Below are 19,173 nucleotides of genomic sequence, written 5' to 3'. Positions count from 1 at the left end.
AATATTCTGGTTGTGAGGTTTTTGTGACAGCAATCAATAGCAGTATCAGTGGCATGGCAACTTTCAATTACCCAAACCACGTTGGTTATGGGGGCTTTGGAACTTGACAGACCTGGGATCAAATCCTTTCTCCAGCTTTCACTGGCAAGGTGATTTTAAGAAAATTACATAAGCTCTCTGAGCCTCACTTTTTGCATTTTAAATATGGGAATAACTAGGCTCACAGGTGGTTGTGAGGATTAATTGAGGATAGATGCGTGGAAAGCACTAAGCACAATGTCCGGTAGATATCTGGAGTTCTCTTCCTACATTTCCTCTGGAGAGTCAAGACTCTCTCACTGAAATGCAAGGTTCTGTTTCATGTAGGGAAAACAGGATAACAGGATTTCAAGTTTCACAGTTTTCCCTGATCTGAGCATAAACTAAAGGAAAAGAATGCGGAATTGGGGAGACTAGTTTGCATGCTGCTGCAATGATCCAGATGTGGGATAAAAAATTTGGAAGTGGAGTGGGGATGGAAAGTTTTGAAATGGAGTAGGATATGGTACAAAAGGAAGAATTCACAGAAACTACTGAATGATCGGGAACTTGGAGTGGAAGATACGAAAAAGCCAAAGCAGACACAAAGTTAGCAGTTGTGAGGATTTTACTTTCATTGATTGATTAATCATCTTCAGGGGTAACATTCAAAATATTTACCAGCCAGCATGCCATCCACTGATCAGTCAAGACCTGTTGCCAGCTGTAGAGCTGGAGCTGGATGTTGGAGACCACGAGCCAGGCCCCTTCAGTTGGGAGGTTTGCGACATGCACCGGGAGGTTCTGAGGTGGTACTGGGGGTATTGACGCTTTTCAATATTGTAATAACTGGCATTGACACACCAGTACTTTTCAGTTTAATATTAACCCTGATAATATATCCCTTAGTGTTCTCTTCTATTTCTTGCCCTCTCCAAGTTCCTTCAGATATTCTTTTTGTGAAGTAAATTATATACTTCACCATATTGGCCATCCTGCTCTGAACAATGGCTAGTGTCTTTCTTAACTGTGCAGTTTGCATTAGTCCAAAAGTTGTCTAGCAGCTCAGACTAGACTTTGTGCATCCTGATTTGAGCTCTATTTCTATTAGCACCATTAGAATTATACTTTGTTTTCAGTATCAATAAAATGAAAATCTAATGTCCCTTTTTTATAAAGTGCTTCTCTGAAGTAAAAATGATAACATTCATTCATTCTCTAGCTGGCAAGCAAACTAATCAAAGGATTATTATATATTCCTTAAGCCAGCAAGTCTTTCAATATATTTTAAATTATATTTGATACTATAATCTTTATTTCCATTTTAGAAAAGTTAATGTGCTCACTCACCTAAAGAGCTGCATAACTGATACTAGACATTTCAGCTAATGTAAATTAGTGGGTTCTGCTGAACTTGGAAAAGAGGGGGGAAAAGGACACTGTTTGAAAGAATAATGATAATACAATCAAAAAGTACAATCCTGGGCAAGATTTTATGTTTTCAGGATCGGGAACATTGTTTCACTACTACCAATTTTAATGGTATTGTCTGTAAACAGTGCTAAGTATCATTGATATTGGCAATGAGTTCTATGATAAAATTTCTACTAATTATTTTATCTCTAAAAATTAAACTACCATAATTCACTAAAATGTAAATCCAGTTCTCCAACTGAGAGTATATATACTGATGATATTTTTTGAGGTTTAAATGCAATAAGTTACTTTATTTTTCCAATGGAATTTTAAAAACTGTATAATAGATATTTCTACTGTGTTGTAGGTCAATAATTAACATTACAATCTTTGCCTCAAAAATGGTACCTTTCAAAAAAATCCCGTTGAAATTTCATTTTAATTAGTGAATTAGCCCATATTTGATAACTAAAAATATTTTTCTAATCAACCTCTAAAGCTGTATTTCCTGATGGCTGTAATCATCAAATGCAAGTTTGCTTAAAGGATTTGTTTGACCTTCCACAGTAAGCAATTAGACAGAGCTTTCAAAGTAAATTAAAACAGACATCAAATTCCCTTGTGAGACTGAAGTGTCCACATTGTGCAAAAGGATTAATAGGTCAGATGTGTTTGCTAAAACTCAATGAAAATAGCAGGTGTTTGGCTGTAGATGGTGATAGAGAAGGCCCAACCAAAGAGTCTTACATCAGAGTCTCAGATTCTCTGAGCTGGAAAAGTATTTAAGTGTCCTCTAACTCAATCACTCATGTGAATATTACATTTTATCCGTGGCCTCTAGTCTTGTGTGAACACCCAGTTGCTTCTTTGTATGTCTTTCAGTTCCTTCATTGGGAAACACGCATGCTCATCTTTAAATTTAGAGCTTCCGAGCTGGTGGAAAAAAGCAGAACGTGACCCAATTTAGAAATGCAATATCAGCACAATACTGCTGGTTCTTAGATCTAGTGAGACGAGAGTTGAGGCAGAATTCCTCCAAAATAGTTTCTTTGAATAAGAGTAGACACTATATCCATACATGATAAATGATAGTCATGTGGAAAGTTCCTCAGATTCAGTTGTTTGTCTCCCTTCCCAACATTGTAGAACCTCTGCCTACTGTAGGGAACCTTTGGGAACCTAAGGGAAAAGTTGCCCTATTAGTTCCACCTCTAGCGCTCAATTCCTCTTATGTTAGCAGAATTACCAGATACTCCCTTGGATTACCAGGCAAAAGAGAAATCTAGACTTACATGTGTGAATTGGTTTGGGAGTCTAGTGAGGAAACTTGGAGATCACAATTTATGCAATTTTAGAAAACCAGGATTTCTCGGGTTTTCTGTTTGTTTCGGCTGCGCCACGTGCCCTGTGGGATCTTAATTCCCCCGACTAGGGATGGAACCCGCACCCCCTGCAGTGGAAGCATGGAGTCTTAACCACTGGACCTCCAGGGAAGTCCCCAGGATTTCTGGTTTTAAATTCTACGACTAGTGAGCTTTATCATCATGAGTGCGTCACTGTATTTCTCTGACTTTTCAGTTTTCTTCTCTATAGTGTGAGAATAAATATACTTACAATTCAGGGTTGCTGTAAGAATTAAAGGAAATAATACAGAATATATAAAAAAAGAAAATAAAACACTTGAACTTTTCTTATTACATCTTTAAATTTAGCAGCAAAGCAGCTTCGTAACCCTAATGCCTTAGTGGGAAGTAAAAGAGTTAACACGCATTAGAAAATGTGTAGAATTCACATGAACCAAATGTCTTTCCAATACAAAATAAGCTTTTAAACTTGAGGATTTTTGTCCCTTTTACCTGTCACTCTAAACACCTCAGGAACCTAGGTAAAAACTGAAGATGGCAGTTTTATGATACTGAATAGAATGATAATAAAAACACCAGCTGTTATCTACTGAATGTGTGTTATGTACTAATCACTGTTCCCAAATGCTTCTGTTCTCTTTCACGTTGTTATGGCTGGGGAGGGACTGACCCTGGATTCAACCTCTTTTCATGTGTGTCCTCTCCTGACAAAAAAGCAGACCAGTTCTGTATTTGATTAAACTTTTATGAGTGTTCTCTACTGCCTCAAGGACCATAATTTGGGTTGTCAACCAGAAGCTAGGAATGACATTTTTAAGAACTATCCTCTGCTTGGCACTTGAGGTTAAGAATGACTAAATTTCAATTTTGAATTATTCTTTCAATTCATGATGCTCTGTAGTTGAGAATTCCAAAAAATGTATAACTCCTGTGCATCGGTTCTTACTGTATGTACTTTCAAGTATTTATGTTTGTTAGGTATAACCATAATATTGGCATGCATTGATTCATTCATCCAAGTCATAACAGAATACCATTATTTTAGATAATGTTCTATTTTCAGGAGAATATAACAGTGAATGTCATGTCTTTCATCAAATCTGCCTTGATAAACTGTTTCTTTGAAGGCTACCTAAACAACAATAACAACAAACCTAAAAGTATTCCTCCTCACTTCTTAGTTTATCTTTTATTGGTACGTTTCTTCTTTTACAAATTCCTCTCTTTCTCCACAGATTTAAAAATAAACTACAAAGTAATTTTCTTCTCCACATCCTCTCTTGCTGATTAATGTTGCTAATATTGGCAGTCTTTTAGACTTCTGAAGATCATAGAATTAATGTTTGCTGCATTGAGGGGATTTTTAGTGCTCTGTATTACAAACTGTGGCAATGTTTACCCACTTTTACATGCTGTTTACTATTCCTGTTTATACTTTTGGTGAAAAAATACTGGCTCTCCATCTCACAGGAGTTTGCAAATACTGTCAAAATATATACATAATATTAGCATGTAGGACACTATTCTTGCTTTCTTGACAAAATATCAATGCCTGGCAAAGGTATACTTGAGGCTGTCTATTTGGGGGAATAGACTGAAGTTAAAAGGTAAGTATGAGCTCCTGATACTACCCATAAGTATTTGGTCTTCTATATCCTCATGGGAAAAGCAATATACTTTATAAATTCTAACCTTTTCTTGTACAAATTTGAGTAAGGTATCATGTGTTTCAACTAAAACATCTTGGGGCTTTAGAAGTTTATATAGAATACATTCCATGATAAGTGGGCAAGTGGGCATCAGTACTTTCTTAAATTCTGATTAGCCAAAAAAACTAATAGTTAACATGGCTGGGTGGCCAGCCAAGGGAGATGTAACACGTGCTCTTGTTTCCACAGAGTAGAGCCACAATCTCTCTATGCCATTTTAGAGTATAAATATGTTAAGGGCAGGTATGTATGGAATTAGTATATCTTCAGGGTTTAGGAACTATAACGTTAGGAAAGGCGTATATGTGTAGGAAATCTCAAAATTGAGCAGATTATACTTCAAATCAGTCATTTCTAGTTTTGGGGTCAGGACTTCAAATCTCTAGAGAAACATTTTCTGTCTGTCAATGGAGTGGTTATATTTTAGAATTTTCCAACTCATATCCAAATTAAGCAGTGTAGTGTATTTTAATTATTTTGCACCCTAGGTTTAGGCTACATTTAGTAGAATTTACCTAGAAACATGATTTGATGGTTTTAGATTTATTAACAACATAATCTGTGAACATTGTAATGTAAGTTTTGGGGTTTGCAAATAAGAGAAATGCTGTAATAAATAAAGATATATTACACTTCACTTGCCTTTTGAGTGGTAATTTCTGCTGCCTTGATCATTTATACTACGCATACTCATGGAGTACGTTTATGAGCTAGGAACTGTGATAGACAGAAGATAGTTCCTGCCCCCAAAGTACTCCCTGCCCGGGGAGGGAGAATGCTGGATAAATAAACAATTACTTGTCTGGACTCCCTCCACATGTTTGTGTGCCCATTAGAATAATTCATAGAAACAAAGATAAAATATCCTCCCCACCCCAAACATAAGCCTTATTGGCTTGTTAATCACTCTATACCGTCTCCGCTCATCACAAGCACATTTTACAATGTACTGTATGTATTAGAGCTTTTACTGTAAATTCCCCTGTCCAGAATCAGAATCCCTATAGTATAAAACAGTGTATCCTGCTCAGTCAAGTGAATGTTCCATCCTATGTTATAGGTATGTGATGTCTCTGAAATAGTTTTCTTCCCAATTCTGTTGCCTTTCTGGATCGACTCTTCATTACCTCATACCCACAATATGGTCTCCTAGCTGGTGTTTTCCCTCAGCCTCATTTAACTACAAATTCTCCCTGATGCTTAAATCTTATTCTTATTTCAGAGTGTACCTAAACTCCTATTTGCACAACATTTCCCTGGGCACTCCCAGTGACACTTACTTCTCTGAACTGTAGGTTTTATGTCTACACGGTTTGGTACTAGGTCCTGGAATATCTCATTTTATGGAGCCTTTTTTAAAAGATTGAACTATAGTTGATTTACAATGTTGTGTTAGTTTGTGGTGTACAGCAAAGTGATTCAATTATACATATATATACACATATTATTTTTCATATTCTTTTCTGTTATGGTTAATTACAGGATATTGAATATAGTTCCCTGTGTTATACAGTAAAACCTTGTTGTTTATCTATTTTATATATAGTAGTTTGTATCTGCTAATCCCAAACTCCTACTTTATCCCTCCCCCATCCCCTTTGGTAACCATAAGTTTGCTTTCTATGTGGAGACTTGTTTTATGTGTATATTTTTCTTTTGCAGTGCAGCAGGAAGCTCCTTCTGGATGGGAACCATCTTTTATGAGCTCTGACCACAATGTCATGCAACTGAGTCCTGTGAGTGTCTTGCGAAGTTCCTTTTAAAGTAGACCCCTCAAAGCATTAAGCATAGTGATAAGCACCCAATACAAAGTCAAAAGTCACATACTGAAAGGATGCACTACCAAATTGTTCTAATGATCACATAGAAAAGCCTGCTTAAAAAGTGCCAATATGCCAAAAACCTCTAAGACATTCTCAGTATAAAAAGCTGGTCATTTCTGTAGTCAGTGCACATTAGTTCAATGTAGTGTTCAAAGTGAGTTACTTACTAAGGCAAATTTTTTGTTAAGAATCATCTGCTCCACCAAAGATGACTCATTATGGAAGAGGTGGGGCTGCATGTGGCTCCACATATGTGGAAACCACCAGAACTCATCCACAGACCTCAAAAGACGGTCATCCCCTTCATCTTCCTCTTCAGTTCCTTGGGTGGGGGGGGGGAGAGGAGAAAGATTATTCAATTAATTTTAGTTATACTGATTGCCTGTTTATCTGTATATCTATCTGTCCATCCACCCATCCGTCCGTGCATCTAATTATGTAATCGTATATATATATTTAGAAGGTACCATTTATAGTATCTTAGATACATATAAGACTTGGAACATGAAATGTAACAAAGGAAAATCTGTTACTTGGGGAAAAACCAGAGACTGTGATACAACTCTTTTTAAAGTTTTAAAACATGAGACATGGATATAAAATCACTGCAAGATGGAAGTACACAACCATTCCAAAGAACTTTAGAACTTCTAACGTTTAGGATATTTATATAATTTGCAGTTTGGAGAGAATGGGGGATAAGTCGGGAATGTAGTCAAGGGAATACGAGTGAGGAAATGTGCAGCAGAGCTCTAATGGTTGATCATTAGACATGAGTTGTGACACAACAATTGCAACAAAATAATTCCATAATTTATTTGGGTTACTCCTTAAGTCTGAGAAGAAGGTACTCAGTACATATTTAGTGAAAACTAAGACATAAAAAGGAGAAAAAAGGGAAATGTAGGAATTATTATTGAGAAAATGAGAGAAAACTGAAGGAAAGAGAAAGCAAAGACAGTGATAGAAAGAAGGTGAGAAGTGGTGAAGTCACTGTAAAACAATCCAAGTACCACCCCGCTCCTTGGTGCTACTTATATTCCTCATGTCTGCCCTTTCTCTCAAGTTCTTGGAAGCAAACTTTCCATCAAGAGACCTGTGTTTCCTTGAGAGTCAGCTTTGTTGTTGTTCCTCTGATTTTTTGTATTTGAGCTTGTTTTAATTCCTCCATTTTCCACGACCTGCAGTTTAGCTGAATGTGAGAAATTACACAGTTCTCTAACTTATGTGAGGGGGTAGGAGTCTCTTTTTGTATTTCCCCAGGCAGAGTTTCTTTAATAAAGCATGAAATGAGAGCAGTGTAAGGTACCTGTCCTGGCATATCATAAAATGATATTAATCATCACAAAATGATGCAGCCACACTTTAATTTCAGCCACAACACTGGATCCAGTAAGGTCCTAGAACAGGGGTTTCTTCAAATGATGTCCCTTCTTTGTGGAGAAAAAAACCGCCTCTCATATTTTCAATAGCAGTTCTGATGTGACTGGTTCTGATAGGGCGCTAGGGGCTAAAGATGGAGGATCGACTGCTTCCCCGGCTCAGCCAACTGAGCCGGTGCTTGTTACCACTCTTCTTTCATTTAATTTTCCAAGAGAAGGAAGGCAGAGCCTATTGATAGGAAAAGAATCAGATCCTATGATTTACTGTGCAGTGAAGGAGACCAAAGATAAAGGTGTAGTATGAGGCTGTTAAGGTTGCTCCACTGTATGCAGGAAGAACAGAATTAGGGACATAGACTGAGTGGAATAAAATAATCTTTCAACAAGGAAAGTCTTCAATTTCACTTTCATATACTTAAGTAGCAATACTCTGCTGATATGAAGGAACTTTTTCTCTCTCTGTAAAGGGCATCTTTAACTTGAATCTGTTTTATTTCCCTTATTTTTTCCTCTTCATCATACACTCATGTTACCACAGTATAGTTGAATAAGTATAGCCTTTTGAGTCAGAAATTTTTAGTTTATTTGTAGTTTCCAACACATTTGAGTTGTGTGATTGTGGGCAAGTCACATAACCCCTTTAATATTGGTATTCATGTAGGCAAAACTTACGGATAGCAATACCTATCTTATTCTATTTGGGAGGAAGTGTCTACACAGTCCTGGCACATACTGGGTAACCTAAAATGCCCATGTCTTTCCCTCCTGTATTTCTTGCTCCTGTTCTTCTACATGTCTCTGTGAGGTTTTTTTTTTTTTTCACTATAATACTGTATGGGGGGGGGGCACTGACATGAGTGTTATGTGGCAGAGGGGACACTGTATTTAAGAATGTAAGAACGGGGCTTCCCTGGTGGCGCAGCGGTTGAGAGTCCGCCTGCCGATGTAGGGGACACGGGTTCGTGCCCCGGTCCGGGAAGATCCCACATGCCGCGGAGCGGCTGGGCCCGTGAGCCATGGCCGCTGATCCTGCGCGGCCGGAGCGTGTGCTCCGCAATGGAGGAGGCCACAACAGTGACAGTGAGAGGTCCGCGTACCGCAAAAAAAAAAAAAAAAGAATGTAAGAACTGATCAAGCCATTATATTAACTGACTGGCCTGATAAACGAGTCACCCACATCGAGCATTCTTGGGGCTTCTGAGTGATTATCTTACAGCTCTGGGAAGCCATCCAGAGAGGAATGCAAAGGAATAGGAAAATGGAGGTAGAGGCTTAGAATATCTGATGACCCCAATCATGGCGAAGTCTTGCGTCCTGCTACCTTTCAGGTGATAAATAAGGCGGCCCTGGTAAAGAAATATTAGCTATGTGCGACTGGTGATGCTTAAATACATGTTGGGTTTTTTTTGTTGTTGTTGTTTTGTTTTTACATAAGGATTATGTCATTTGGTTTCCCTGCAATTAAACATCTCTACTTACATACTCTCCTCTTGTTTAACATTTTGTATGTCCTCAGGACACCATATTAGTTAAGATTACAGTCAGTTACTTGTTGCAGTTTTACTTTCCCATACTGAAAATAGGCAGATGTCTCTTGGGGTTTCCCAGTAATCAGTTCATTTCTGATTTCCACCTCCCCTGGGAAAAGTGAGCTGAGATTTCCTAGTTTATGAAAAGTCATCCTTCCTACTACCTTTAATCTCTATTTCCCGTCTCCTATAACTCCTATCTTTCCCTGCATCCTTCTTCTTATATCTTTATTCATTTTTCTAGTTGGCCTTTACCCAAAGTTTATTTATGAGGACAGCACAACAGATTTCAGAATTCTTTGGAAAGACTGCTCAGGTATTTGGTGTCCTTTCCTGAATATCATGGTGAAATCTGCTATTAAAATATTCATATATTTTAATCATGCAAGAGTCAGACAAACAATGTCTGCCCTCCGACAGACATATAAAATCATAGTAGGCATAATTGTATGCCTTTCCTTTTTTCTTTATAACTCTCTCTTATCTGATTTCCTTTAATCCTACTTTGGGGATGTTTTACATCAGAATTAATTATATTGAGAACAAGTGTCTGTTGCCTAACACTTTAAACATCATGATAAAAAAGGTGAAACATAGTTATTCATGGTTGGATTGTGCTGGCCTCTTGCTACTCCCTTATTCCTCCACTTTACACACTTTTGCCAGAACTGGAGAGAGAAGAACTAGAAGTCAAATTCCTCAATTTTAAGTGTCATTTCTTAAGTTGTTACAAAACTACACTGAAATTTTATAGTTAATGCAAATTATTATTTTATTATATATCTATTTAAATAACATGTCTCTTCAGTATTTTATCTGTAGTATTTCCTACTCTGATATTATATTAAAAACCATTATTGATTGAGACTGTCTTAAGTGTTTTTCAAGTATAGTCTCATTTAACTCTCACTACAACCCTATGCGCTAGGGGCTACTGCTTACGCCATTTTATAGATAAGGAAATTGATATTTGGAGAGGCAAAGTAATTTGTCACAAGTCACTGGGAATACTGGGATAGAACCTGAATTCAGAACCTGAAATCTAACCCAGATTACACAACTCTAAATTCAGGACCCTTAACCATCATTCACTGACCAAATGTGGAGTTTAGAAATAAGATTAGCATTTACTAATTCATGTAACATTGCTCTTCACATTGTTAATTAATTCTGTGATAGAATTTACAAATACTATCGGTTCTCAGTGATTTGGGAAACTATACAAACCTAAAGAACCTATAGATAAGGGGAAGGAACCTTTTGCCATTCAGCTTCCTTAATCAAGGATTGCCAATTAAATGATAAAAACCCATTTTTTTTCCCTAATACATAAGACTTGGGCTCTGACTGACCTTAAGTTAAGAGTATTTTTTGACACTTAAGTAGCTATATGACCTTGGGCCCCTCTAAGTTTCTATGTTATTATCTAGAAAACAAGGTAACACATTCCTTAACTCCTAGGATTCAATGAAAAGGTACATGAAAAGTGCTTAGCTAAGTACCTAGAATATGGCGCTGCTCACTAAAAGGGAACTATAATTTTTATTCTTTCATCTGTCTATTTCTCACAAAATGCACAAATCTTTCAAAAGGTAAAGTACATCAAACAAGATGAAACCCTCTCCTGAAATGAAGTCTTACTAGTATGACAGTGCTGTTTTTCTCCTTCCCTTAAAGACTGAATAAAATAGAATTTTTAATAGAAAAAGGAGTTACTCATTTAGAAAGGAAGGCTGTGTAATTCAATTCAACTTTACAATATTTAATTTTTGAAGGATTCAGAGTATTAAATTTTATATCTGTTCCCATTGAAAACTGATTTTACTGGTTTTAGACAAGTCTAGCTAAGTTTTTGTGGAAGCTTGCAGGTCTTATACAGACAACAAAACTCGTTCAAGCCTTTTCCTTAGATTCCTCCTGTGTTCTACTGTTCCTGGCTTAGAGAGAGGATATACCTACTGTGAGCTGTGGGAAGTACCCAAGTAAGGAAAGAGGTCAAATCTTTCAGAAACAAGAATGAAGGAGAGCCACTGGCTACAGTCATTCTTTAGCATTCATCACTGGGCAAAAAACTGAGTTGCCAGGAGTGCTTTATTATATTTCTATTATGTTTGGGAAAAAGTTTTAATTATTCTTAATATTTAGAGTGATTTTCTTTCATAACACAACATGGTCAAATTTTATTCTCTGACCTTGTTCCATATAAATACTAATAGTTAAAATAAAGGTAACTTTATTTTCATTCAATCATTTATTCATTAATTCATTTTTTTTTCAATAGGCACTGTCCTACTTGCTGGTGTTACAGCAGTAAAGCCTTTGTAGAGTGTTCATTTTAGTAAGGGAAGAAAGACAACAGATAATTTAAAAATAAAGTACATTCAACATCCATTCATAATAAAACATTAGAAATCTAGGAATAGAAGGGAGCTTTCTTAAGCTAATAAAGACTTTCTATAAAACTGTCCATTGAAAGAATGCCCCTCAAGAACAGGAAGAAAACTACTGAAGGATTTCCCCTGAGGTCAGGAACAAGATATGAGTGTTACTATCACCATCTTTAATGTTTATGGGAGATCCAAGCTAGTGCAATAGGCAAGGAAAAGAAAAGAATTCATAAAGCTTAGAAAGGAAGAAATAAAATTTTTACTATTCAAAAATTATATGACTGAATAGGTAGAAAATCCAAAAGAATCTATAAACTATAAAATTAATAAGTGAATGTAGCAAGGTTGCTTAATACAAGATCAGTACACAAAATCAATTATATTATTATTATTATACTATCAAAAGAGAAATGGAAAACTTTAAAAAAAGACACCATTTACTATTGCATCAAAAACCCCACCAAGGAATTAATATAAAAACAATAAAGTTGTATCAAGTGTAGTTAACGAGGACCTAAATGTGTTCAAGAATAGGAAGACTCGATATTTAGGATAGCAATTCTCCCCAAACTAATTAATAGATTTAATGTAATTTAAATAAAAATTAAAGGTTTTAAATTTAAATAAAATTTTAAAAAATTTAAATAAAAATTTGAGGTTCTTTGTAGATATTGGTAAGCTGATTTTAAAATTTACATAAAAATGCAAAGGACCAAGAATTGCCAAGGCAATCTTGAAGAAGATGAACAAACTTAGAGGACTTACAATAGCAGATATTAAAATTAATTATAAAGTTACAGTAAATAAGACAGTATGATGACACAAATGGAACCAATGGACAGGAAAGTACAGAAACAGAGTGCACATATATATGGTCATCTAATTTGTGACAATGATGATACCATGGAACAGTGAGAAAAGGATGGTCTTTTCAATACTTGGTACCAACTTGACATGTTTATGGAAAAAAAGAAGGTATCTTGGCCCATATCTCACACATACACAAAAATCAATTCCAGATGGATCTCAGATAGATACATTTTAAGCATGTAGGAACATATTTTCATGATCTTGTGGCATGCAGAGATGTCTTTAAAAAGACACAAAAAAGGAAAAAAAAAGATAAATTGGACTACATTAAGATGTTTGTTCATCAAAAAATACCAGGAATGTAAAAAAGATAAACCACACATTAGGAGAAAGTATTTGCAACACAGATAAGGGACAAAGGGCTCATTAAGAGTATATAACGAATTTCTACAAATCAATAAGTAAAAGCAGACAACTCAATAAAAAAAAACCACTGAGGTATTTCAAAAGAGAAGATATCCAAATGGTCAATAAATATATGAAAGAAGCTCAGTTTCACTACTTAGTGAAATGTACATTTAAGTCATACATAATATGATATCTCTACTGCCCACCAGAAAGGCTAAAGTTAAAAAGACAAATAATATTAAATACTGGTGAGAATGTAGAGCAACAGGAAAACTTACATACTGTTGGAAATAAAAACTGGTACAACCACTCCGAAAATCTGTTTGGCATTTTCTACTAAAGCTGATCATAAATGTACCACGTAACTAGCAATTCTACTCCTGGTTGATAACCAACAGAAAAGAATACATATGTCCTCTGAAGGACAGGTACAAAAATGTTCTTAACACAACTATGCAAAAAAAAGCCAAAGACTGGAAACAACCCAACCATCCACATTGGAGGAATGGAATAAAGAAATTCTGGTAAATTCAAAAAATGGAATACTACAGAACAATGACGATGAAAAAATTACAACTATACACAATGATGTCTGCAAAACCAAAATAATGTTGAACAAAACAAGCTGTATGTAGAAGAGTCCATACTATATGATTCCTTTTATACACATCTCAAAGCCAGGCAAACTAATTTATGATATTAGAAGTTAGGATAGTGGTTTTCTTTGAGGGAAGCTAGTGACTAAGGCAGCACAAGGGAGGGGGTGTGTGAGTTTCTGGAAGTATCTCATTCTTGATCTGCATGCTGGTTATGGAGCTCTGTACACTTTGTGAAAATTCATTGAGCACTATACCTATTACTTATGCAGTTTTATATATGTAAATTATAGTTCAGTAGAAAAAAAGCCCATTAAATAATAATATGGTGAATAAACTTTCCAACTATTAACATTTTGTAAAGGTGAAAAAATAATAGGTTAAATGAAACTGAATAATATGAAGAAAATAAAGTAGGGGAGAGACACAGGGAATACGGGAAGGTGTGAAGAAGAGGGGTCATAATTTTAAAAAGAGTGGTCAGAGAGGCTTTAATGAGAATAGTTAATCTCCTTTTTCTTACCTGTATGGTAAAATTTCCCTGAAAATCCCAGGTTGAACGTAAAATTTGTGATTTGTGCACGCAAAAGATTCTGAGTATCAAGCAGGGCCTGAAATACATAATTTTTAAAAATATATCAGGTAGAGCATGGCCTTGAGAAGATATCTTCCTTTAGCATTCAAAAGGTAAAACTACTCCTTTAGACATGAGAGAATTAAATGATGGAAAGTAGTTTCTTTACCACCTTACAACTAGCAAGAAGCTTCTGAGATTACATAAATACATACTTATATTTATCCTTTAGCTGCAATAAATCAGCAAAAAATGCCAGCTAGAAAAAGGAAGTTAAATGAAAAGTTTATTCTTCATGTATCAAAGGAAGTAGTATCTAGTACATAAAATACATCTCCCTTTACCCCTCAGGGACGTAGTTCACCAGTTGTCAAAAGAAGGACATTCTGTTTAAGTGAAACTATGCAAGAACATATATTGAAAGAAACAGATTGTTGTTTTTCAGATATATCTTTGGTCTTCAAAATACAAGACTTTTCAATCTTTAAGTCTTAGATTCCCCAAAGATAGTGATTATTCTTCAAAAATGGATATCATGGTGAAGTAAATCTGTAATTTGCCCTTCCACTGAAAAACAGATAAAACCCCCTACTAATGACAGGTAAAGCTATTTTGAATCAGAGTTTTAATTGTTATATCCTATAAAGTATTTTTCATGCTATGAGTATTTAATAGACTCCTTTTCTTCTCCTTGTCCTCCTTTTCTTTCTCATTCTTATTTAAGTTCACATTCTTGTATTCCTCTCTCCCCCTCCCCCAGACTCTGGTAGTTGAGTGCCCACCTCAGTAAGGCAAAAAGTAACACTATATGGTAGATCTGTAAAGGATCTTAGTCAACATTTCTTTTATAGATGAAGAAACTAAGGAGAAATGACTTGCCCATTTTCAAAGATAAAATCAGTGGTAGATCCAAGGTTAAGGATATAGATCACCTGATTCCATATTAGGTACTCTTTTTACTCTACCACACCAAATCTTTCCCCACCCTTCCATAGTACTGCTGGATCCACAGCAAAATCTTTTCTTAATAGTGTAGCTGATATCTGGAAGCTCTGCCCCATCATGTTCACAGTCTCAATGTTTTTTTGGGTATAAACAGATATACATATTATTCAGAGACCCTCTCATGATTGTATGTGTTCAACAGTTATTAGTTGCCATCCCTCTATTATTGATGCTGCTACTATTACTACTCCTAATATGGTTGTTGTTATTGATAGATAATACATATCATCTCTCTGAACTTTTCCCTTCATTTATTAAAGTCGAGACAATTATCTAACTCATAGAATTATGATGAGGAATATTAAAGAGATAATATATATGGGAGTTCTTGATAAATTTTTTTAAAAGTGGCGTAAAATGGATGAAGAAGATGTGGTACATATATACAATGGAATACTATGCAGCCATAAAAAGGAACAAAACTGGGTAATTTGTAGAGACATGGATGGACCTAGAGTGTCATACAGAGTGAAGTAAGTCAGAAAGAGAAAAACAAATATTGTATATTAACGCATATACGTGGAATCTAGAAAAATGGTATAGATGACCTTATTTGCCAAGCAGAAATAGAGACACAGACGTAGAGAACAAATATATGGATACCATGGGGGAAAGGGGTAGGGTGGGAGGAACTGGGAGATTGGGATTGACACATATACACTATTGATACTATGTATAAAATAGACAGCTGATGAGAACATACTGTATAGCACAGGGAACTCTACTTAATGCACTGTGGTGTCCTAACTGGGAGGGAAATCCAAAAGGGAGGGGATATATGTATATGTATGGCTGATTCATTTTTCTGTGCAGTAGAAGCTAACACAACATTGTAAAGCAACTATACTCCAATAAAGATTAAAAAAATATTATCAGCAATATATTATATATTAATATAATTATATGTATATAATTATATATTACTGATAATTATATCTATAATTATCTATATCTGTATATCTATATCTGTATATTATATATATCTCATCTACTTATTTTTTTAATTGAAATATAGTTGGCATACAATATTATGTTAGCTTCAGGAGTATAAAATAGTGATTTGACATTTATACTATGAAATGATCAACACCTGAAGTCTAGCAACCATCTGTCCCCACACAAAGTTGTTACAGTATTACTGGCCATATTCCTTATGCGAAAATTACATCCCCATGACTTATTTTATAATCAGAAGTTTGTACTTCTTAATCTCCCTCACGTATTTCACTCATTTCCCCCACACCCCTGCCCTTTGGCAACCACCCATTTGTTCTTAGTATCTACGAGTCTGTTTACATTTTGTTTTGTTTGTTTGTTTTGTTTTTTAGACTCTATGTATAAGTGAGATCATATGGAATTTATCTTTCTCTGTCTATTTACTTCACTTAGCATAATACTCTCTAGATCCATCCATGCTGTTCCATGGCAAGATTTCACTCTTTTTTACGGCTAATATTCTACTGTATATACATACCACTCTTCTTTATCCATTCATCCATCAATGGACCTTAGGTTGCTTCCATATCTTGGCTATTAAAATAATACTACAATGAACATAGGGGTGCACATATTTTTAAAAATTATTTTATTTATTTATTTTAACATCTTTATTGGAGTATAATTACTTTACAGTGTTGTGTTAGTTTCTGCTGTATAACAAAGTGAATCAGCTATACATATACATATATCCCCATATCCCCTCCCTCTTGCGTCTCCCTCCCACCCTTCCTATCCCATCTCTCTAGGTGGTCACAAAGCACTGAGCTGATCTCCCTGTGCTACGTGGCTGCTTCCCACTAGCTATCTGTTTTACACTTGGTAGTGTATAAATGTCAATGCCACTCTCTCACTTCGTCCCAGCTTACCCTTCCCTCTCCCCGTGTCCTCGAGTCCATTCTCTACATCTGCGTCTTTATTCTTGTCCTGCCCCTAGGTTCTTCAGAACCATTTTGTTTTCTTAGATTCCATATATATGTGTTAGCATATGGTACTTGTTTTTCTCTTTCTGACTTACTTCACTCTGTATGACAGACTCTAGGTCCATCCACCTCACTACAAATAACTCAATTTTGTTTCTTTTTATGGCTGAGTAACATTCCATCGTATATACGTGCCACATCTTCTTTATCCATTCATCTGTCAATGGACACTTAGGTTGCTTCCACATCCTGACTGTTGTAAATAGAGCTTCAATGAATATTGTGGTACATGACACTTTTTGAATTATGGTTTTCTCAGTGTATATGCCCAGTAGTGGAACTGCTGGGTTGTATGGTAGTTCTATTTTTAGTTTTTTAAGGAACCTAAAAAACTAAAAACTAAAACTATTTTTAGTTTTTAGTTTTTTAGTTTTTTTTTTAACTGTTCTCCATAGTGGAGAACATTCCCACCAACAGTGCAAGAGGGTTCCCTTTTCTCCACCCCCTCTCCAGCATTTATTGTTTGTAAATTTTTTGATGATGGCCATTCTGACCAGTGTGAGGTGATACCTCATTGTAGTTTTGATTTGCATTTCTCTAATGGTTAGTGATGTTGACCATCCTTTCATGTGGTTGTTGGCAATCTGTATATCTTCTTTGGAGAAATGTCTATTTAGGTCTTCTGTCCATTTTTGGATTGGGTTGTTTTTTTGATATTGAGCTGCGTGAGCTGCTTGTATATTTTGGAGATTAACCCTTTGTCAGTTGCTTCGTTTGCAAATATGTTCTCCCATTCTGAGGGTGGTCTTTTGCACATATGTTTTTGAATTAGTGTTTTTGTTTTCTTTGGGTAAATACTCAGAAGTGAAATTGCTGGATGATATGGTAGTTCTATTTTTAAGTTTTTGAGGAAGCTTCATACTGTTTTCCATAGTGGCTGCACCAATTTACAATCCCACCAATAGTATATGAGGGTTCCCTTTTCTCCATATCCTCTCTAGCACTTGCTATTTCTTGTCATTTTGATGGTAGCTATTCTGACAGACATCTTTTCATGTGTCTGTTGGCCATCTGTATGTCTTCTTTGGAATAATGTCTATTCAGATCCTCTTCCCATTTTTAAATGGATTGGGGTTTTTTTTGGTATGGTATTGAGTTTCATGAATTTTTTATATATTTTGGATATCAAACCCTTATTGGATATGTTATTTACAAATATCTTCTACCATTCAGTAGTCTGCCTTTTCATTTTGTTGATGGTTTTCTTCAAAAAGCTTTTGGTTTGATATAGTACTACTTGTTTCTTTTTATGTTTGTTTTCCTTGCCTGAGGAGATACATCCAAAAAATATTGTTAAGACTGATGTCAAAGAAAGTACTGCCTATGTTTTTTTCTAGAAGTTTTATGGTTTCAGGTCTTACATTTAAGTCTTTAATCCATATTGAGTTTATTTCTGTATATGGTATGAGAAAGTGCTCCAGTTTGATCCTTTTGCATATAGTTTTCCAAGCACCATTTATTAAAGAGGCTGTCTATTCCCCATTTTATATTCTTGTCTCCTTTGTCATAGATTAATTGACCATCTAAGTGTGGTTTATTTCTGTGTTCTCTATTCTGTTCCATTGTTCTATGTGTCTGTTTTTGTGCCAGTACCATAATATTTTGATTACTGTAGCTTTGTAGGACTACATGATTTGCATGAAATCAGGGAGCATGATACCTTCAGCTCTGTTCTTTCTCAAAATTGTTTTGGTTATTTGGGGTCTTTTGTAATTCCACGCAAATTTTAGTTATTTGTTCTAGTTCTGTGAAAAATGTCATTGGTTTTTTGATAGGATTTGCACTGAATCTGTAGATTGCCTTGGGTACTCTGGAGATTTTAACAATATTAATTCTTCCAATCCATGAGCACAGTATATCCTTCCATTTGTTTGTGTAATCTTTAATTTCTTTCATCAATATCTTAGGCTTTGGAGTACAAGACTTTTGCCTTCTTGGTTAGGTTTACTCCTAGGTATTTTATTCTTTTTGATGCAATTGTAAAGGGAATCCTTTTCTTAATTTCTCTGATAGTTCATTACTAGGGTCTAGAAATGCAACTGATTTTTGCACTGATTTTGTATCCTGAAACTTTTTTGAATTCATTTATTAGTTATAATAGTTTTTTTGGTGGAGCCTTCAGGGGTTTCTATATAAAGTATCAAACAGTGACAGTTTTGCTTCTTCCTTTCCA

At 35.5% G+C, this 19,173-nt stretch overlaps 1 protein-coding gene across 1 annotated transcript in view; it reads right to left on the bottom strand.

Annotated features, from left to right (window-relative positions):
* Positions 1-19,173, bottom strand: part of LOC101289454 (N-deacetylase and N-sulfotransferase 3) — a 157,520-nt gene that overhangs the window by 80,959 nt on the left and 57,388 nt on the right. The window contains exons 3-4 of the mRNA XM_012531333.3: positions 13,966-14,053; positions 6,498-6,652 (exon numbers count right to left, since the gene is read on the bottom strand). Of these exons, the coding sequence (XP_012386787.1) occupies positions 6,498-6,652; positions 13,966-14,053 (243 nt within the window). The remainder of the gene's footprint in view (positions 1-6,497; positions 6,653-13,965; positions 14,054-19,173) is intronic.

The sequence above is a fragment of the Orcinus orca genome, chromosome 4 (assembly GCF_937001465.1).
Source record: "Orcinus orca chromosome 4, mOrcOrc1.1, whole genome shotgun sequence".
NCBI classification, from domain to species: Eukaryota; Metazoa; Chordata; class Mammalia; order Artiodactyla; family Delphinidae; genus Orcinus; species Orcinus orca.
Note: the sequence above shows the minus strand (reverse complement) of the source record. Positions and strands in the feature narration are given on the sequence as shown.